The 22,887-nt window shown below is 36.4% G+C and overlaps 2 protein-coding genes across 4 annotated transcripts; one reads left to right on the top strand and one right to left on the bottom strand.

The window, feature by feature from the left end:
* The first annotated feature begins 2,391 nt into the window (after positions 1 to 2,391).
* On the top strand, positions 2,392 to 12,255 carry Gprk1 (G protein-coupled receptor kinase 1). 3 transcript variants are annotated; one of them, XM_073992754.1, is made up of 16 exons: positions 2,392 to 2,626; positions 3,616 to 3,885; positions 3,954 to 4,030; positions 4,133 to 4,206; positions 4,278 to 4,379; positions 7,098 to 7,172; positions 7,266 to 7,327; positions 7,395 to 7,446; positions 7,517 to 7,708; positions 7,779 to 7,934; positions 8,001 to 8,327; positions 8,519 to 8,619; positions 8,707 to 8,925; positions 9,001 to 9,207; positions 11,808 to 11,970; positions 12,039 to 12,255. In XM_073992754.1, exons 2-16 carry the CDS (start codon positions 3,773 to 3,775, stop codon positions 12,219 to 12,221), a joined length of 2,103 nt encoding a protein of 700 aa, XP_073848855.1. In that variant the 5' UTR covers positions 2,392 to 2,626; positions 3,616 to 3,772; the 3' UTR covers positions 12,222 to 12,255. The 3 variants fall into 3 exon arrangements, with proteins under 3 accessions (XP_073848855.1, XP_073848857.1, XP_073848856.1); XM_073992756.1 differs by lacking the exon at positions 2,392 to 2,626 and adding an exon at positions 3,411 to 3,510; XM_073992755.1 differs by lacking the exon at positions 2,392 to 2,626 and adding an exon at positions 3,411 to 3,524.
* Positions 12,256 to 12,461: 206 nt separating this feature from the next.
* LOC141406753 (coiled-coil domain-containing protein 25) lies at positions 12,462 to 19,357 on the bottom strand. The gene is made up of 3 exons (XM_073992757.1): positions 19,103 to 19,357; positions 13,397 to 13,488; positions 12,462 to 13,318 (listed from the first exon to the last, which is right to left on the bottom strand). The coding sequence occupies exons 1-3, from the start codon at positions 19,173 to 19,175 to the stop codon at positions 12,860 to 12,862; spliced, it is 624 nt and encodes a 207-aa protein (XP_073848858.1). The 5' UTR covers positions 19,176 to 19,357; the 3' UTR covers positions 12,462 to 12,859.
* Positions 19,358 to 22,887: the final 3,530 nt, after the last annotated feature.

Here is a 22,887-nt window from a genome sequence, read left to right as displayed (position 1 = left end):
GGGTCTATGAAAGCACCCTTTCTTTGAGGAACATTCTATAGAAGAACCCTTTTTTCAATAAGGGTCTATAGAACCAACCTTTCTTTCAGGAGTGTCTATAGAATCACCCTTTCTTTCAGGTATGGTCTATACATGCACTCTTTCTGTCAGGAAGGGTGTATAGAAGCACCCTTTCCTTCAGAAGCTCCGTTTCTTTCAGAAAGGGTCCATAGACCCTTTTTTCTTCCTTTTTCAGGAAAGGTCTGTACAAACAGCCTTTCTTTCTATAGACGCAACTTTCTATGGGAGCAAGAAGCTGCTCCCTATCGATCTTCTATACGAAGACGTACTGGTCTTATATAATAAGACCTATTATATACGAACGGCTACATATCTCCGATCAGACGACTAACTGGTCTTCTATCAGAAAACCAATTGAGTTACAATAAGAAGACCCACCGATATTCTATTAGAAGACCAACTGGTCTTTTACTAGAAGACCAACTGGTCTTTTACTAGAAGACCTGTAGAACTTCTTTGGGAAGATATGCTGGTTCTATATAAGATGGTATTTTGATCCTCTGTAAGAGGACCTAGTTATGACCTTTAAGATGATTGATTGGTCTTTTTAATTAAAGACCTACTACTTTCCTATTTAAATAAAAGTCTTCTATGACTTTATAAATCCACCATAAAAGTGTTGTATCGACATAAGATGACTTTATTGTCCATTACAAGGAGATCTGCTGTTATTCTAAAAGAAGACGTACTGGTTTTATTCTAGAAGAATTCCTCTTTTCTTTAAGACCTGAGAAGACCTGCTTGTCCTTCATTAAAAACCTTTCTCGACTTCGACAAGAAGCCTTATTGGTGACCTTTAAGAAGACCTTTTGGCTTTCTTTAAGAATACCTCCTGGTCGTCTTTACAAAGACGTACTAGCTTTATTGTATGAAGACTTGCTTGACCTCCAAAAAATACCTGCTGTGCAAAAGACTTACTGCAAAAATACCTTCTGATCTTGGGATCCAATTGGACTTCTTAAAGAAGGCAGCTAGGCCCTTTATATGAAGTCTTGTCAGTCTTATATGAGACCTGAAAGTCTCTAGTTTCACTCTAGCGCCCATGCATTTCCTAGCTCCTAATAGGGGGCATACACTATGGGCAAATTTTGAAGTTTTTGTCAATGTAAGCCCTGTCTGTGGTAAAAACATCAGGTCGATCCGAATCCAGTCCAAACATTCATCATGCTCCAAATGTCTCTAAGGCGTCGATTTTTGCCAATTTCATTGAAAGATGTAGTCAAGATCACCAAAATACCAGAAATTAGGGAGTACCGTTCTATGGGGGCTATACGAAGAAAAGCTATACGAGTGCTTTTCTTCATTTGTGTTGCTAAACTAACCTTTTTACTGAAAACTTGCGTTTTGATATCTGCACTTCCTATTAATTTTTAGTTATATCTACTTACATTGATTGATCTAATCCAGAACAGTTCGGTATTTATAAATAAACTTTCGCGCTTTATATTAGCAAATTGTTATTTTTCCCTAAATATCAGTAAAATGTCGCCAAATTCAAATAAAAAATGTTCACAATTGTAATTAATAACGATTACTGAAGCATTATCGATAGTGGAAGCTTTCAAACTAATCGATTTTCAACTGTTATGGAGTAAAGCAATGTTCACACGTGGTTTTGTGAATAACAGTACGCTTACATATAACTAAATTTAGTAATTGCAGTGAATTTAAACGGCCAAACCCCTTGCGCATACGTCAAAAGTAAGTTAACCAGACAAAAAAAGGAAAAATGTCTAATGTAAACAGAACCTAAGAACATTCAGTCTCTCAATTGCCTACCCAAATTAATGCCGTGTTTACATTAGAGCTTCTGTGCCGCTGAGGTATGTTTGGCGTATATGCAATAAAACAGGCATTTGAAATCCAGTGGATTTATTAAATCCTGTTATATGTGAACGTACCATAAAAGTTATAACCAAAAGATGTGTAGAAGAAAACTCCTCTGTTCCAGAAGCAGAAAGAAGTTACTTTTTTTTACTACGATAACATTTTTCCTTTATGTTATCGAAAATAAAGTATACGTCAAATAAAATCCACTGACTTTTAGATTAGTTTTTATTTGTTGAAACGCAACAGAATTGTCAGTTGAAATCCACAGGATTTCGTAAAACACATTTTACACTTGCACTTAAAACAGGTGTTTTGGGAGTTTAGGTAATTTATTTGACAGATATTGTATAAAATTGACAACTTAAATGATGCATGTTTTTTAAAACATGCTATGTGTAAAATGCGTTTAAATGTAAACATGCTTTTCAATCTAAGTGAAACTTTCCTTGTCTCACAAAAGCTCCAACAAGTCGATTATTTTCGATAACACAACATCTTCATGTCGATTTATTTATCCCTACGTTGTGTCAAACTGACACTGACGGGTATTATTCATTGATGTTAGTATAGAGATATTAAATTAAGAAAAAAGAAACTAAATTAAAATATATTGAAAAAGTTCTAATTATGAGTACGAAAAATAAAAAAGAAACACCCTGAAATATAAAACAAAACAGCTAATCTACAATCACGAAGAGGAAAGTGTATATTATTTGGCGAAATAAAAACAAAGTTTGTAAGTTATTTTTTGCAAAGCTAAGAAGAGGAGTTTTGGATGATACCTGAAAATATTTTTTTATTTGGGGGCATTTGAGTTGAGGTGTTGATTGAATGAATTGTGCGATGGTGTGCGTGTGGACGAAGAAGAAAAAGGAAAAATTATACGAGTGTGAATGAGTGTGTGTATGTTATAGTTGTACTTTTTAGCTCTTTTAGCTGATCGCTCTTTTTAGTTCAGCTCTTTTCAACGAACTAGGTCGTTCTTTTAGTTCAGTAGTTCAATCGTTCGTCGAAAAGTTCTGTCAGTCAGCTGTCTTTTCGTTCTATCGTTCACCGGCTCTGACTCGTTCGCTTGCAAGTTCGTTCATTATACAAACACACATACATATGTATACCGATAAAGAACAAACAACAGAAGAATATTTTAAAGAACCTAGCAAAGAAAATATGTTTGGAGTTTTTGTAATTAAGTTAAAAATAAATGAAAATATTCAAATTATAAAATTACGATGAATAAAGATGTGTGTGGGTAGCTGTGTAAAATTCAAAATGTAAACAAAACTATTACCTTTACAAAGGCAACAGGTAACTCTGACGACGGCGTCACATTATGATACGTGAATGACGTGCTGAATCGTTCGTTCTTGAATCGAATCGTTTGATTTGATCGTTCTTTTATCTTTCGGTCACTGCTCAGTGAGCTACTGAACTATAATGAACTATATCGACTGATCTAGTTCGTACGCTCTTTTCAATGAATCGTTCAATTGAACTAGTTCGTTCGTGAACTATACAACTCTAGTGTATGTAATCTTGTGTTACAGAAGAAGGAAGACGAGTAGAAGAAGTTTTGGATAAGGAGGATGTATCAACATTTCAATTAACTTGCATGCATATTTTGTAATGAAAAAAGTGTAATAAAATTAATAATAGCAAATAGTTTAAAGATTATTTTTGCCAAAGATGAGTAAAATATGTTGCGTGTTTTTTCTTGTTTATTTAAAGAAATACGGTCAATGAATTTTCCTATCAAGAAGGAGGCACGACATCAGAAATCAGCACATCGCCACCTCCACCCCCACCAGCCAAACACATAAATCGTTATAAACCACAATAATAATAAAAATAATAAAAATAATAACAATAAAACGAAAACGACGAAATGGCTGATCTAGAGGCTGTATTGGCAGATGTCAGTTACCTGATGGCCATGGAAAAGAGTAAATGTACTCCAGCAGCCAGGGCAAGTAAAAAACTGATATTGCCTGATCCAAGGTATGTAAATAGAGCAATGTAGAAGGATATGTTTTATCTCCGTGTTTTTCGTCCTTTTTTGTTTTCAGTGTTCGCTCAGTTATGTATAAATATTTGGAAAAGGAAAATGAATTGGAATTCCATAAGATATTTAATCAGGTTATAGGTAAGCAAAAAATACAATTCTTTTTGTGGTTTTAAATGTAACGTAGGTATATTTTTATTTGTAATGACGTTATTGTTGCTGTTTTTTTTTTCTTCTATTTAGGTTACAATCTATTTAAAGATTTTTGCGAAAACGATTCTGAGGAACCCATACAGCAGTTCAAATTCTATGAACAGGTTCGTTAAAAAAAACTTGATATTTTGAAAATGATATTGAATTTCCGTTACTTTTTGTTTTGCTATTGCAGATCAAACAATTCGAAAAAACCGAATGCTATGAAGAGCGCAAGAAAATGGCAAGAGAAATATATGACAATTTTATTATGGAGGAAATGTTATCGCACACATATGTAAGTGAAGAGTTTTTAATTAAATAATTAAAAAATGTTAATACTAGGAAGGGAGTCTTTATAGAAGAGCCGAAGACGATATTTATAGACGAGTTAAAAGGAGTTTTTATAGATGAGCTGAAGGGTGTCTTTATAGACGAGTTAAAGAGAGTTTCTATAGACGAGTTAAAAGGAGTTTTTATAGATGAGCTGAAGGGAGTCTTTATAGACGAGTTGAAGGGAGTCTTTATAGACGAGTTGAAGGGAGTCTTTATAGACGAGTTGAAGGGAGTCTTTATAGACGAGTTGAAGGGAGTCTTTATAGACGAACAGAAGCAAGCGTTTGTAGATGAGCTGATGGGAAGCTTAATGGACAAACCAATGGGAGGCTTTCTAGACGAGCTGAAGGGAGTCTTTATAGACGAGCTAAAGGGAGTTCTTATAGACGAACTGAAGGGAGTCCTTATAGACGAGCTGAAGAGAGTCCTTATAGTCGAGACGAAGGGAGTCCTTATAGACCAGCTGAAGGGAGTCCTTATAGTCGAGACGAAGGAGTCCATGTAGACGAGATGAAGGGAGTCTTTATAGACGAGCAAAAGGGAGTTTTGTAGATGAGCAGAAAGGAGATTTGTAGACAAGCAGAAGGGAGTATTTAAAGACGTGTCAAAGGGGTATTGATAGACGAGCTGAAGGTGTGTTTTATAGATGAGCCAATGGGAGTCTTTATAGACGAGCTAAAGGGAGTCTTTATAGACGAGTAGAAGCAAGTATTTGTAGATGAGCTGAGGGGAAGCTTAATGGACAAACCAATGGGAGCCTTTCTAGACAAGCTGAAGGGAGTCGTTATAGACGAGCTAAAGGGAATTCTTATAGACGAGCTGAAGGGAGTCATTATATACGAGATGAAGAGAGTCCTTATAGACGAGCTGAAGGGAGTCCTTATAGTCGAGACGAAGGAGTCCTTATAGAAGAGTAGTAGGGAGTCCTTGTAGACGAGACGAAGGGATCCTTTATGGACGAGTCGAATGAAGTATTTTTAGGCGAGCTAGGGGTATTCTCAATGTATGAACTTAAGGACCAACTGGTCTCCTATCAAAAGACCAGACAGTCTCCTATCAGAAGACAATCTAGTCACCCAGACCAACAGGTCTCCTGTCAGAAAACCAACTGGTTTCCTATCAGATAAGAAGCCCATATTATGTATTAAAATACCAAAAGTTCTCTCATCAGAAAACCATCTGGTCTATCAGAAGACCCTCTGATCTATAAGAAGACTAAAAGGTCTCCCATTGAGATACATATCTAACTTCTGTAAGAATACCTGTCGATATTCTGAAAAACAATCCAACGGCAATGGGTTCATTAGAACAAGATTGACCCGAAACCAAAACTGTTCGCCCAGCCGTTGCCACACCAGAAGGCTATGCTGCTACAACAACAACTTCTATAAGAAGACCTAACGATCTTCTATAAGAAGATCTAACGATCTTCTATAAGAAGATCTAACGATCTTCTATAAGAAGATCTAACGATCTTCTATAAGAAGATCTAATGATCTTCTATAAGAAGATCTAATGATCTTCTATAAGAAGATCTACGAATTTTTTAAGAAGACCTACCGATCTTCTATAGGGTCTACCGATCTTCTATAAGTAGACCAACCGATCTTCTATAAGAAGACCAACCGATCTTCTATAAGAAGACCAACCGATCTTCTATAAGAAGACCTACCGATCTTCTATAAGAAGACCTACCGATCTTCTATAAGAAGACCTACCGATCTTCTATTAGTAGACCTACCGATCATCTATAAGAAGACCTACCGATCTTCTATAAGAAGACCTACCGATCTTCTATTAGAAGATCTACCGATCTTCTATTAGAAGATCTACCGATCATCTATAAGAAGACCAACAGATCTTCTATGAGAAGACCAACCGGTCTTCTATAAGAAGACCAACAGATCTTCTATGAGAAGACCAACCGGTCTTCTATAAGAAGACAAACCGATCTCCTATAAGAAGACCTTCCGATATTCTATAAGAAGACTGTTCTTCTTCAGAAAATGAATCTTCTATAAGAATGCCTCCTGCGCCTATCTATTGGCCACATATAAGAAGTCCTGGCAGTCCTCCATAGGAAGGCCCCTTATCAGAAGACATATTGACCTTCTATAGGTCCTATTGCACTTCAATGAAAAGACCTTCCGAAAGCAACATTTCGATGCCGATGAAAAGAAATCGGATTTTATTTTACATGGTTACCTCAAGAAATATGGTGCACCCTTTGCTTCATTGTGGTAAACCAAATATCCCAAATTTTATCCTAATTGGTAATTATGGACTTTTTCTTCCTCTGGTTGGAAGTGGTTCAAGTATTCGTATGGATATTTGTGATTATGGGTTTGAAATTATCCGGATAGATAAATAGAGGATATAGTCTAGATAATTCCTTACAATGGCCCAACGTTTATACCCGCTACGACGCATGCGACTTTTTCTAGGATGAGCGTGAATGAATCAATAGTGTTTCTAACAGATTTTGCTATTCTCTCTACACACAAAAATGACTGCCTCAAAGAATGATTTGGATATGGCCGTTTTCCATAAGTCCTATTGGAATTCTATGACAAGGCCTGTCAATCTTATGGTATTGACAACATATGTTGATGCATTGTATTCCATCCAATCCGTTACTTTGTAATATCGCACTGCATTTTATTTTTTGGTTTCTTTTCAGGACTATTCCAAAGATGCAGTTATAAGCGTACAAAAGTATTTATTAAAAAATGAAGTACCCACAAATTTATTTGAGGTAAATTGAATTTTATTGATATTGAAGATTCCAATATTTCAAGAATAACTTCTTTTGTTTCTTCCCAATACGCATACATCTTCACGCACACAGCCATATATTGAAGAAATTTTCAGTTATCTGAAGGGTAAACCCTTTAAAAAGTTTTTAGAAAGGTTAGTTACAAAATCACGGTTTCAAATCCTTTTGCAATTAATTTTTTGAATTTCTATACAATTTCAGTGATAAGTTTACACGATTTTGCCAATGGAAAAATTTGGAACTCAATATACAGGTAAGTTGTTTATTTTAATACCGATTAGTGAGTATCAATTAATCCTTCTCCTGACTCCTTCCCGTTTCAGTTGACAATGAACGATTTTAGTGTACACCGGATTATTGGTCGCGGTGGCTTTGGTGAAGTTTATGGTTGTCGAAAAGCCGATACTGGAAAAATGTATGCCATGAAATGTTTGGACAAGAAACGTATTAAAATGAAACAGGGAGAAATGTTGGCATTAAATGAACGTTCCATGCTACAAGTGGTCAGCACTGGGGTATGTTTTCAAAAAATGACACCAAGATTTTCTAAAATATTTATAAAAATGTTGTTGTGGTCTTTTACAGAATGACTGCCCCTTTATAGTTTGTATGACCTATGCATTTCACACACCAGACAAATTGTGTTTCATATTGGATTTGATGAATGGTGGTGATTTACACTATCATTTGTCCCAGCATGGTGTCTTCAATGAGGATGAAATGAAATTTTATGCAGCGGAGGTGAGTGGGAAAACATCCACAATTTCATTGTATCATATTTTAATATTATTTTGCCAAACTTTCCAGGTCATTTTGGGTCTGGAACACATGCACAAACGTTATATTGTTTATCGAGACTTAAAACCAGCCAACATCCTCTTGGACGAAAATGGTCACATACGCATTTCCGACTTGGGTTTGGCATGTGATTTTTCACGCAAAAAACCCCACGCCTCAGTGGGTACACACGGGTATATGGCACCAGAAGTCTTGTCAAAGGGTACTGCCTATGACTCCTGTGCCGATTGGTTTAGTTTTGGTTGCATGCTCTATAAATTACTCAAGGGTCATTCACCATTTCGACAGCACAAAACCAAAGATAAACATGAAATTGATAAAATGACCCTAACCATGGTGAGTAGGATATGAACTTTTTTGTGTTGATTTCAAATTAAATCTCTCATTTTGTAATAAAACCTCCAATTCATTTATTTGTTCATTTAAATCCGTGTAAACATACCACAAAACACACCACACAAAACCCACCAAAAAACACTAACCACCACCAATTTTTTATTGAATTGAAATTGTTGTGACCGGTGCAGAACGTAGAACTTCCTGATACGTTTAGTCCCGAACTGAAAGATTTATTAGATTTACTGCTACAAAGAGATGTTGATAAACGTCTCGGTTGCATGGGTAATGGGTATAGTGTCGTTTTAATTTCCCCCAACTCCAACAAGTGGAATGTGCTAAATTCACCTATTTTGTTCTTTTAACTAACTTTTTTTAGACCCGAAGAAGTCAAATCACATCCTTTCTTTTCGGGCATTGATTGGCATCAAGTCTATATGCACAAATATACACCACCATTAATACCACCGCGAGGCGAAGTTAATGCAGCCGATGCCTTTGATATTGGTTCATTTGATGAAGAAGATACCAAGGGCATTAAATTAACAGAATCCGATCAGGAACTGTATAAAAATTTCAATCTGACAATATCAGAAAGGTAAGTAGTAATATCCTTTTTAACCCCCCGCCAATTGAATGGTGTCATAGCTTCTGCTTCCTCTTGATTTTCCAGATGGCAACAAGAAGTGATAGAAACAGTTTATGAAACCATTAACCAGGAAACAGATAAAATCGAACAAAAGAAAAAAGCCAAACAAAAGCAACATTTCGATGCCGATGAAAAGGAATCAGATTGTATTTTACATGGTTACATCAAGAAATATGGTGGATCCTTTGCTTCATTGTGGCAAACCAAATATGCCAAATTATATCCTAATCGGTGAGTATGGATTCTTTTTTCTTCGCATAGATTTGTGTGATTATGATTTTGAAATTATTTGGATGGATAGAGGATAAGATGAGCTAAGGGAGTCTTTAGGGACGTGCAAAGGGGTATTTATAGACCATTGAAAATTAAGTTTTTATAGACGAGCTGAAGGGAGGGAGTCTTTATAGACGAGCTGAAGGGAGTCTTTATAGACGATCGAAAATTAAGTCTTTATAGACGATCGACAATTAAGTTTTTATAGACGAGCTGAAAGGAGTCTTTATAGACGAGCTGCAGGGAGTCCTTATAGACGAGCTGAAGGGAATCCTTATAGACGAGCTGAAGGGAGTCCTTATAGACGAGCTGAAGGGAGTCTTTATAGACGAGCTGAAAGGAGTCTTTATAGACGAGCTGAAGGGAATCCTTATAGACGAGCTGAAGGGAATCCTTATAGACGAGCTGAAGGGAGTCCTTATAGACGAGCTGAAGGGAATCCTTATAGACGAGCTGAAGGGAGTCCTTATAGACGAGCTGAAGGGAGACGAGCTGAAGGGAGTCTTTATAGACGAGCTGAAGGGAGTCTTTATAGACGAGCTGAAGGGAATCTTTATAGACGAGCTGAAGGGAGTCTTTATAGACGAGCTGAAGGGAATCTTTATAGACGAGCTGAAGGGAGTCTTTATAGACGAGCTGAAGGGAGTCTTTATAGACGAGCTGAAGGGAGTCTTTATAGACGAGCTGAAGGGAGTCTTTATAGACGAGCTGAAGGGAGTCTTTATAGACGAGCTGAAGGGAGTCTTTATAGACGAGCTGAAGGGAGTCTTTATAGACGAGCTGAAGGGAGTCTTTATAGACGAGCTGAAGGGAGTCTTTATAGACGAGCTGAAGGGAGTCTTTATAGACGAGCTGAAGGGAGTCTTTATAGACGAGCTGAAGGGAGTCTTTATAGACGAGCTGAAGGGAGTCTTTATAGACGAGCTGAAGGGAGTCTTTATAGACGAGCTGAAGGGAGTCTTTATAGACGAGCTGAAGGGAGTCTTTATAGACGAGCTGAAGGGAGTCTTTATAGACGAGCTGAAGGGAGTCTTTATAGACGAGCTGAAGGGAGTCTTTATAGACGAGCTGAAGGGAGTCTTTATAGACGAGCTGAAGGGAGTCTTTATAGACGAGCTGAAGGGAGTCTTTATAGACGAGCTGAAGGAAGTCTTTATAGACGAGCTGAAGGGAGTCTTTATAGACGATCGAAAATTAAGTCTTTATTTTATAGACGATCGACAATTAAGTTTTTATAGACGAGCTGAAGGGAGTCTTTATAGACGAGCTGAAGGGAGTCTTTATAGACGAGCTGAAGGGAGTCTTTATAGACGAGCTGAAGGGAGTCTTTATAGACGAGCTGAAGGGAGTCTTTATAGACGAACCACAATGAGTCTTTATAGACGAACCAAAATGAGTCTTTATAGACGAACCAAAATGAGTCTTTATAGACGAACCAAAATGAGTCTTTATAGACGAGCCGGATGGAATCTTTATAGGCGAGCCGAAGGGAGTCTTTATAGACGAGACGAAGTAAGTGTTTGTAGACGAGCCGAATGTAGTCTTTGTGGATAATCTAAAGGGAGACTGTAGACAAGCGAAAGGGAGTCTTTAAAGACCACCTAAGGAAAACTTTTTAGACGAGCTAAAAGGAGACTTGTTAGACGAGATAAAAGGAGTATAAGAAGTATGTATATATAGAGCAGCTACAGGGGTTCCTTATGGACGAGTAGAAGGGTGACTTTTATAGAAGAAGCTTAAGGGTGGGACAAATTCGTGATTGCCCTGATAAATTTAGAAACCTTGTGTAACATAACCTTACTTTTGGAAAAAAAAATCTTGAAATGGGTTAGTTCTACGAATTTATTGTTACTAATACCCAAAAAATACGAAATACACAACAATCAATACCCAAAAAATATTCCACATATTTTTTTTCTAAATTTAGAATATTGAATTTGTTGAGTAACATAACCTCACTCTTGAAAAAATCTAGTTTTTATGAATTATTTTCTATTAAACGAATTATTTTCATGTAATTTTCTCCATAAAACTATTCTCAAACAATATCTACATTTTCCCGACGAGATTTTATTCTAAAGTAAAAATTTTGTAACATAACCTCACTTTAAAACTGCCAATCTATTTAAAGTTTTTTATGAGTTTTTAAACGGAAAAAATCGAATTATTTTTATGCTATACATTCGATATAACGTTTGATTGCAATTGCGACTTGAATAAAATTGAAATTATTTTTTTTTTTAACTCATAACCTCACTTTTGATTAAAAAATAAATAAATATGCAAAAAATGTATTTTTTGTGGACGGAAACTTATCTATTAATTATTTTCAGGCATATATATTTTTTCCCGACAATTTTCTTGCAACTTTAGGATTTTGCAACATAACCTCACTTTTGAAAAAAATTATTTCCAAGGTTATACAAAGCAAACTATTTTCATCCTATAAATAGTGTATTTCATTTCCCAGGAATACAACAAATTTAGTTTTAATTGCAACATAACCTCAATGTGAAATGTATATGATTTTTCAATTTTCTCTTTCTTTCTAATTACAGCCTAGAATTACATTCAGAAAGTGGTAATAACAAACCAGAATTGATATTCATGGATCAAATAGAAGATATTTCTTCAGATTTTGTACCTTACAAAGGTGAACAATGTATTCAAATCAGAGTCAATGATGGTTCAAGAGATGGACGAATTTTACTAACAAATCCCGTAAGTCCCCCTATAGGATAGGTTTATATGTGACCAATAATAAACTGTCGTTTTCTATTGTTTTCTAGGATGAAATCGGTTTAAAAGAATGGGCCTACTCTTTACGTTCAGCGCACAAAGTGTCACAAGAGCTGTTGGGTTCAATGGCGAAAAAAGCCGGTAAAATTTATGGCAGTGAACGTGATGGCAATAAATCCATGTATATATTAGGAGGAAATTCAATGCAGAAGAATGCAAATGGTGCAAATTAGCATCAACTTTTAGTAGTATTAATTTAAACAAAAACCCGAAACAACAACACCCACCCACCTCCCACACCCCCACATACAACAAACACACCAATCAACAACACAATACATTAAATAAAAAAAATTAAATTGAAAATAAATCAACAACAACAAGAAAAAGAGAAAACAACAAAAGTGAAAAGAATTAACAATAGTTTTTAAGGCGTAAACGAAAACAACAACAAGATTATATCATAGTGGACGAAACAATGGAAACTTGGACACTGTGATGATGATCATGGTACACAAAAAGCAGCTTCTCTTTAAAAAAAGAAACAACAACATTTATATATAAACAAACAAAAAAATTAAATGCCAATTACTGAGTGTTTAAAAAGATGAACAACAACATCATGGAAACATGAATAATACCTTAAAACACTAACAAGAAGAGCAACAAAAAATCATCAACATGAGAAGAAGAAAAAAACTCTTAAAACAAATAAACAAAACAAAAAAAAAAAAAGAAAACCAATTTGTGTGAGTAAATAAAGTAAAATATCAAAGTAATCAAAATCCAAGACACAGTTTTCGTTTTGTTTTCCGGTTGGTTTTTTATTCAAATAGTTATAAAAAGAGTTCGTTGCTTGGTTGTTTGTCTCCTACCAAAAATCATCTGAATCATTGCCATCCTGATTTGTTGTCATATTTTCCGATTTCAGTAATGCGGTATAGCTACGCAATTCCTCCTCCTCTTTGCGTTTCTTTTCCAATTCCTTTTCTCGCTCCTTTTCGGCCCGCAATTTCGCCTTCTGTTCAGCCCGTTCTTGGGCATCACGTTTTTCACGTTGCGCTCTCAAATCTGGATAATCTTCAGTTTTGGTACGATTCAAACGATTGATGATTTCATTTTTTCTACGCTCCACACGTATCATTTTAACAGCCTTTTCATTGTGATACGCCACCTGGCCGGGTTCCATGTCGGGAGTCTTTTTCAAATTCTCCCACATTGTGTAGACTACATCTATGTTATTGATTTTGTTTCCCTGAATACTGTTGGCCTTTACCAGTTGGACAGCATCCGTTAGCACATCTGGTGGTATGGTATCAATTGTTTGTCCCTGTGGCCAGGATAGAAGATAAAAGAATCATGAAAAGAAATTTGAAATGCAATGTGTAATAGGATGTTGTTGTTATACCTTTTCTAATCTTAGATATACATGGGCCGATGAATAATTGTGTACATGAAACCATACATCTTCTGGAAAGCCCCATTTTATTAATTCTTCATCTGCAAAATAATAAAAAAAAAAAACACATTTTTTATATAGTAAATCCCCCAATGATGGTTACTTTCCCACGAAGTTCACAAACACTTACACTGTTCCAAATCCAAAACGTGAGATTAATGAATAATCGTTTTATATTAACATTCCACGGTATATACACCATGAGTCAGGGGTCTTATTTCAATGCCCAAAGTGAAACCTCAAGCTCTATACAATGAAAACCAATAGAGGTGTGTATATATAGACGTATGATTTATTTGCAATCTGGATGTGTTCATTATACGCATAATTGGCACATTTTACACTCTCCATCCTAAGATGAGGGGTTTGCGGGATTGCGTTTGTAACACCACGAAATAAGTGTCTGAGAGCCCGTGAAGGTTACAGTCGTTTCCCCGGACTAAACTAAACGTGTTCCCCTAAGTTGCAAAGCCATAATCAAACACGATGTGAAGTGGATGAACAGCTAATAGACAAAATAACTAGTCTCCCAAAACATTAATGGAAAGAGGTAAAGGTGACCTAAATATTCAAAGCGGCAAAGATAAGTCACACACTACCCAAAAACTATATACCAAAGTTAGAGCACAATTAGATTCAAAAACCAGTAAGGAAAGGATCATAGTCGGGCGGGGCCGACTACATGATACCCTACACCACTGTGAATATGTAAAATATAGGAGATATATGTATGTCAATTTGAACTGAGTTCTATATAATATAGCACACTTATTACTAGACAAAATGCTGTCACACGTTCCAAAGTTCATCAAAATTGGCAGATATAGGGTGTTTGGTGCAGCAAATACGTCAAATCGTCCGAAAATATATATGGGCGCTATATCCAAATCTGAACCGATTTCGTTGTAATTTGGCACATTTATTTTTAGACCGAATTCAGTCACACAAACCAAATTTCATCAAATTCGGTCGTATATAGCGAGTTTGGTGCAGCAAGTACGTCAAATCGGCCGAAAATATATATGGGAGCTATATCCAAATCTGATCCGATTTCGTTGTAATTTGGCACATTTATTTTTAGACCGAATTCAGTCACACAAACCAAATTTCATCAAATTCGGTCGTATATAGCGAGTTTGGTGCAGCAAGTACATCAAATCGGCCGAAAATATATATGGGAGCTATATCCAAATCTGTAGCGATTTCGATATAATTTGGTACATTTATTTATAGACCTAATTCAGTCATAAATTCCAAATTTCATCAAAATTGGACAAATATAGCGTGTTTGGTGCATCAAATACCTCAAATCGGACGAAAATATATATGAGAGCTATATCCAAATCTGAACCGATTTTCACCAAAAGCAATAGCGTTCTTCCGACGGCTAAAAAATGATCTTGCCCAACATTCAGCCAAATCAGACAACAAATGCGACCTGTACGTTGCGAACGGACGGACATGCATAAATCGACTCAGAAAGTGATTCTATGCATATCCCTAGAAGGAACTATGGGCCTATCTCTTCCTTAGGCATGTTACATACAAATGCACTAACACATAATACCCCTTACCACAGTGTGGTGTAGGGTAAAAATATCAGTGCGTCTCGTGTATATCAAGGGCAAATCATTAGGAGATCTAATCAGTAAAAAAAGATCAGTAAAAGGCCCTAATGGGAGGTTTTCTAACAATAGAAGAACCTGTTAGGAAGGCTTACACCAGTAGTAGACCGCTTTAAAAAAAATCGTCTTGTTTCCCGTGAAAGCAAACTTTTTAATGGCAATAGAAGACCCCATACGGAGACCTTCTGACAATGGAAGACCCCCATCATAAGAGGCCTTCTGACAACATAAAGCACCTTTAGGAGGCCTTCCGACAAAGGAAACCTCTTTACTAAGTCCCTTTCGGAGGCCTTCTCAGAGTAGATGACCCTTTGAGAGGTCTTTTGTCCGTAGATAACCCCTTTAGGAGGTCTCCTAACAATAGAAGACAACAATTGAGATCTTCTACCAAAAGAAGACACCTTTTGAAAGATCTTCTAACAGTAGAAACACCTTTAGGAAAACTTTTACCAATAGCAAACCTTTTAGGAGGTCTTCTGACAATGGGAGACCCTCTTGGGAAGTGTTCTGACAATAAAAGTCCCATTTCGGATGCCTTCTGCCATCGTCTTGTTTCCCGTGAAAGCAAACTTTTTAATGGCGCCTACTTTCCATAGATGGAAGGCCCTTTTATTGGTCTCTTTCATTATCAGACCCACGGAAGAGGTCTTCTAACAAAAGACTCATAGAATACTTCCTTTTGGAAGCCATCTGGTAATAGAAAGACCACATTCGAAGTCCTTCTGACAATAGAGGACCCTTAAGAGGCCCTCTGACAATATAATACTCCTTTTGAATGCCTTTCGACAAAATAAAACCTCTTTACGAGATCTTTTATCAATAGATGAACCCTTTAGGAGGTCTCCTAACAGTAGAAGACCCCTTTAGGATAAATTCTGTCAGCAGCCTTAAGAGGTCTTCTGAGAATAAAAGACCCCTTTCGGTGGCCTTCTGACAATAGAAGACCCTCTTAGGAAGTCTTTTGGCAAAAAAGACCCCTTACGTAGGGCTTCTGACAATAGTGTGTCCCATTAGGAGATATTCTGATAATAAAATACAACTTTGAGAGCCTTCTTACAATAGAAGACCCCTTTAGAAGGTCTTTTAACAAAAGACTCCCTTTAGGAGGCCTTCTGGCAATAAGAGACTACATTCAAAGGCCTTTTGGCAATAGAAGACCCCATACGGAGACCTTCTGACAATGGAAGACCCCCATCATAAGAGGCCTTCTGACAACATAAAGCACCTTTAGGAGGCCTTCCGACAAAGGAAACCTCTTTACTAAGTCCCTTTCGGAGGCCTTCTCAGAGTAGATGACCCTTTGAGAGGTCTTTTGTCAGTAGATCACCCCTTTAGGAGGTCTCCTAACAATAGAAGACAACAATTGAGATCTTCTACCAAAAGAAGACCCCTTTTGAAAGATCTTCTAACAGTAGAAACACCTTTAGGAAAACTTTTACCAATAGCAAAGCTTTTAGGAGGTCTTCTGACAATGGGAGACCCTCTTGGGAAGTGTTCTGACAATAAAAGTCCCATTTCGGATGCCTTCTGCCATCGTCTTGTTTCCCGTGAAAGCTAACTTTTTAATGGCGCCTACTTTCCATAGATGGAAGGCCCTTTTATTGGTCTTTTTCATTATCAGACCCACGGAAGAGGTCTTCTAACAAAAGACTCATAGAATACTTCCTTTTGGAAGCCATCTGGTAATAGAAAGACCACATTCGAAGTCCTTCTGACAATAGAGGACCCTTAAGAGGCCCTCTGACAATATAATACTCCTTTTGAATGCCTTTCGACAAAATAAAACCTCTTTACGAAGTCTTTTATCAATAGATGAACCCTTTAGGAGGTCTCCTAACAGTAGAAGACCCCTTTAGGATAAATTCTGTCAGTAGCCCTAAGAGGTCTTCTGAGAATAAAAGACCCCTTTCGGAGCCCTTCTGACAATAGAAGACCCTCTTAGGAAGTTTTCTGGCAAAAAGGCCCCTTATGTAGGCCTTCTGACAATAGTGTGTCCCTTTAGGAGATATTCTGATAATAAAATACCCCTTTAAGAGCCTTCTGATAATTGAAGACCCCTTGAGGCCTTCTGACAACATAATGCACCTTTAGGAGGACTTCCGACAAAGAAAACCTCTTTACTAGGTCACTTTCGGAGGCCTTCTCAGAGTAGATGGCCCTTTCAGCGGTCTTTTGTCCGTAGATGACCCCTTTAGGAGGTCTCCTAACAGTAAAAGACAACAACTGAGATCTTCTACCAAAACAAGACACCTTTTGGAAGATCTTCTAACAGTAGAAATACCTTTAGGAAAACTTTTACCAATAGCAAACCTTTTAGGAGGTCTCCTGACAATATGAGACCCTCTTGGGAAGTGTTCTGACAACAAAAGACACATTTCGGATTCTTCTGACAATATTGTGAACCTATAAGAAGACTTCTGAAAAGAGAGTACCCCTTTAAGAGCGTTCTGACGATAGAAGGCTACTTAAAGATGTCGTTAAATAAAAGAAGACCCCTTTTGATGGTCTTTTAATAAAAGAACCCTTTTAATGGTCTTTTAATAAAAGAAGAACCCTTTTAATGGTCTTTTAATAAAAGAAGAACACTTTTGTAAGTCTTCTAATAAAAGAAGAACCTTTTGAAGGTCTTCTTATAAAATAGGAATACTTTCTAATAAAATAAACCGTTTGAAGTTCTTCTTACAGAAAACCCCCTTTAGGAAAACTTCTACTAATAGCAAACCACTTTAGGAGGTCTTCTAACAAAAGAAGACCCCTTTAGGAGATCTTCTAATAAAATAAGGCCTTTTTAGTGGGTCTTCTAATTGTAAATGGGCCTTTTAGGAGCTCTTCTAATAAAAGAATAATGTCAATAATGAATCCATCCATAACGCAAGACTTGGGTCTATCTTAGTTGAATGGATTGATGAGATGTTGGAGGATTATCAATTAGGATAATCAGTAACGGTTAACAGAAATACAATGGTAGGGTCAGGAGTTCTTTCACTTCTGCTCTGGCTTCTAGTGATACATTAAATTATTTCGACCAATTATAATTGTTCACTTGTGGGAGGTTTCTTACTTTCACTATCCCGCCCTATTATAAACGAATAGAGAGTATCCAATAAATTGGTATTATCTTTAATTTTCGAAACCCGGAGAAAACGGAACTCATACTAATCACCAGAAAATGTAAAATTCCACCCACCGGTTTTGGACGGAGTTGCATTGTTACTTTCTTAATTGAAGGGAGTCTTTATACACGAACAGATACAAGTCTATATAGGGGAGGTAAATAGTGTATCTACATATGTGTTGAAGGAACCAATTAGTCTACTTTCTGAAGACTTACTGTTTCCTCTCAGAAGACCTATTGTTTTCCTATCAGAAGAAGAAAAAATCTGAAGACATTACGTTCGACTCTCCTTGGTGAACATATCTATCTGGACAATGGTATCAACACCGATAACGTGGGAAAGGGAAGTAATGAAAGAATCGAAGTGTAATCAAGAATAATCAACCCCATGGTTAATTGTTGCTGCAGCAGGTACGCCATCAATCCTCGCCGAAAAGGATTTTGGCATAAATAGAATACTCTCCCACCTGGCGGAAAAATCTGGAAAAATTACCACAGGTAGATCTTGTCCTGATCACAAATATATAAACTTTTCCGGGGGAAGTCCATACTTCCCGAGATATGGGCCTCTTAAGATCCGAAAATTCCCTTGTTAAAGTAAGAAAAAATTTTAATTTAAAAAAATGTTGTTTTCGTGCCCTAAATTGGCTCCTGTCCATAGGAGAAAGTCTTAAATCCCCGGCCGAAAAACTTACAATTTAAAAAACATTTTCAAATTTTTTCCGTCAGCTGGTAGAGTAGCCAATTTGTTCCCATTTGATCTTGATTTAGCATATAGAATGTTGGTCTGTCAACAAAACATCTTCTGGCATTGCATGAAAATGCTTCAATGCTGTGTTTGATCATTTGAACATAATTTAGGACTTCACTTCAATTACAAAAATAGATTAGACTTTTAAATATTAAAATACTTACTTTCATGCTTATCCCTTCCCATGTACAGAACAGCTGGCGGATCTACAACGTTACTCTTAAAATAGAAAACCATATTTTTTTAGTTGGAAACAATTTAGGTAAAAAACTTTTAAAAAAACACAACCAGTTCACAACACAACACGCTTAATCTGAACCACGCTGACTGAGGCTATTTTTTGTTTGCAAAAAGACGAAACAAAATGGCCAATAAAGATGACACTCAAAAATGCCGATAGCCCGTCCTTTGTTACGAATGAAATGCAAAGGAAAAATTACTAAAATTGCGATAGTTTCAACAGCTGTTTGTTTAGGGATCTACAAATCGAAGAGGGATCTATAAAAACAATGGCGTATGGCGCAAATGGAAGGTCGACAAAATGTTTAGACGTTATGAAAAAATTAGGTCTGTACGATAACTTCTCAAAGTCCGTGTTTAGACACACAAATTTCTCGGGAAAGTAAATTCAGTTTTTAGGCAAAAGGGGGTAGGAAAGAGTAGTGAGGAGCTTTTTCCTCAAAACTCAATTTACTTTCCCGAGAAATTTGTGTGTCTAAACACAGACAATTGAAAAGTACTTGCAAGTACTCAGCAAGTTCTCAGTAAAGGTAGAAACACAATGAAATACGCCGCTTTATCACGCTCAGTTTCATGTAAAAGATTAAAGGCCAAGTACTACCTAATTCAAATGCTGCCTAATTAATACCTTAACTTCTCTCCACTAATTTTACTCTCCCGAAGCTAAAAATTTGCAGAATGTTATCGAAAACCAATTTGCAAAAACTTGCAAGAAGACAGCTGTGGTAGAGAATCGCACCACTCATTTTTTGAGTTAACGACAATTGTCGGTAAAATTAATATGCTTATAATTTCGGTAATTACCGATGTTTTTCGGTAAGTTAGCGACGAGTAAAAATCAGTCGTAAAGTTCTAACAATAGCAAGAGTGTTGTCAACTTTTATTTGAACTTTTCATTCATAATTTTGCGTTTTAATTTTACCGATTTTTATTGGTAACTCGAAAAATGAGTTACAGAATTCCACTATGAGGTGGAAGCGAGTCGATTTAAAATCGGCGCCACGCCGCGGCTCCTCATTTTTTGTAGAGTTCAGCCGCCGCCGATTACATCGCCTCAAAACGTCTAAAATTCGCCGCCGGAAACTTGGCAGTAAAGAGCGCGGCCGATATTTTTCAATCCACAATCGATTATACCTGTACCGAGTAAAAGTTTTATAGTTGGTGGTGTTATGGCTATTCTACACGATATGTTTTTTACATATATGTTGTCACTTTGTGTATATATTATGTATACCCAAAGTGACAACACATATGTAAAAACATGTAAAAAACATATCCTGTAGAATAGCCATTACTTGTATGCATGGCACCATGGTAGAATAAAGTAAAGGTAGGCCACAGCTAACAGCTGATTACAATTTTTTTCTTTTTATGGCCTAATCTGTCAAAAGCAGGGTTGACATTTTGTACTGTTTTTGACATTATGCAATCATAAAGGTAGATGTGTCGCTGAATTGTTCCAACAAAAAAATTCTGCTGTAACACTATATCTTAAAATTGAAAACAAGGACAAAAAATATGTATTCCGCGGAAATAAAATTGTTGATTTTTTTAGCAAAACTTACGAATGAACAATTTATTAAATATTGATATTTAAATTTGTTCCAAAAGTATGGGAATGTAAAAATTACAATTTTTGTAAAAATTTTGCTGCCATTTATCTGCAAATCGGATACCAGCAATCACGATGTCAGATTAGCCAAACTTGTCAAGTAGAAAATAAGTGAATGACATTTTTTCACTGTCATAAGTTTGGGAAGAACTTTTGCTATTTTTGGAACACTTTTCCAACAAGAATATTCTGGAGCCTAGCTAAAGAAATGTTTTTACACTATATGGCACTTTTAACATATAAAAAGTGAAGCTTTAAGTTCCATATGTTTTTGTAATACGGGATAGCTATGCGGGTACGGTAAGCCATGGCTGTAGGGTGGCATTTCTCAGTGATTTTCATACCTGGCCTACATCTACTTTATTGTACCATGCATGGCACAATAATACAGATGCATGGCTTTATTTTATATTCTTATACTATGTTTACATTTACGAAATCCACTCGATTTCATCTGTCAATTCCATTGTGTATACGTCAAATGAAAACTCATTTGAAATCGATTGGATTTCATTTGACGTTTGAACAATGGAATTGAAAGTTGAAATCAAGTGGATTTTCGTAAATGTAAACATAGTATTATAGTACGTTTATATATAACCGGATTTAACAAACCCACTGGGTTTCAAATGTCAACTTCTTTGCGTATACGTCAAATAAATCCTCATTATGAAGGTTAACCCTGCAAACGGTTTGTTATGTTCCGCCTTATGCGGCACTGTGGTGGGGAGAGTCCAGCTAGCTCATGGGAGCCCAATCTCAGGTCGGTCCCAACCCTGACACCATCAGTCCAAGGGGAAGCACAATAAAGGGGAATAGGGGAACAAACATAAATCAACAAACAAACATCAACACAAACACTAAATGCACCGGTGACAAAGGTACTTGATGTTAATTGTACCCACACACGAGCCCGCCCAACCTTGACCCTTAGGTTCCAATCTTCATAATCATATTTTAAGGGCCCCTTTTTCCACACACACTTACCTCGCAATTACACCCTACCTTCCTCTTTTACAAAAAGTTTCAACAAGACATATTCAAATTTCAAAGTTCATACATAAAAATTTATTGACATTGTCGACATTTTTTTGGCATCCCTGGGATTACCAATACCAACTAGAGAATTTAATGTGAGTCAATGACTCGGATTACCAAAGGAATTCACACTAGATTACTTCGCCAATTGAGGCCAATTATATATTTTACTCTTCTGCCTAAACGAGCTCGGTTAGATAGGTTTGGACTTCTCACTTACGGTCCATAAAAATAATCACCAATAAAAATCTAGCGATAAAAAAAGAGGCAACCCTGCACTCACGTTTTGTTCAAAAGAACATTGGTATTATTAATCCTCACAAAATTTAAACTTATGCACTAAATTAAAAACTATAGGACAACACAACTTATATTATAACACAATAACATGCATAAAGAATAGTTAATAATTTTTTTTTGTTTTTATACGTTTAAAAATCTCATAAAAACTTGCATTAAATTTAATTTACGTTAATCAATATCTTCTTTTTTATTTTCAGTGGGGCTCAAATATTTAATGATCACCGCGCTCATGCGCCATTTTGGCAATTTTTGGTCATCAATTTAAATCAATCACGGCAAGGATAATTTTTATATGGTAAGCATTCAAATTTCTCTTTGTTACCTGGACTATCCAAAATACTTAAATAAGTTTCATTTCTGTCTTTCCAGGATAACCTCGGCATTTCCATCAATATATCAAATTACAACATCTAAATGGGTCGGATTACAAGTCATCCATCATATCATCAATCTCTTCGGCTCCCATTAAGGCAAAAGGACTTTTATACGGATTTTTGAGGCTCAGAACCAATAATGCAGGACGGATCCTTAAAATTTAATCTGACCTCCCCCACTTGATGTCGAGAAGGCCAGTGTTGTGTCTCGCTGATTGATGTACTTTCTTTAAAAAAATTGGACACAATTGTAGTAAAGCCGAAACATCAACCCGTCAAAAATGTGAACTTACTTATTTGTTTAATACAATCAAACATAACAACTGTTAACACAAGAACCACAACTATTTTGACTTTTAAATAAAAATTAATTTAATGTCTT

This window comes from Musca autumnalis, unplaced genomic scaffold, assembly GCF_047663935.1.
Source record: "Musca autumnalis isolate F117 unplaced genomic scaffold, ASM4766393v1 scaffold_5, whole genome shotgun sequence".
In the NCBI taxonomy this organism is placed as follows: domain Eukaryota; kingdom Metazoa; phylum Arthropoda; class Insecta; order Diptera; family Muscidae; genus Musca; species Musca autumnalis.
The sequence above is the reverse complement of the archived record's forward strand: the minus strand, read 5'-3'. Positions and strand labels throughout refer to the sequence as shown.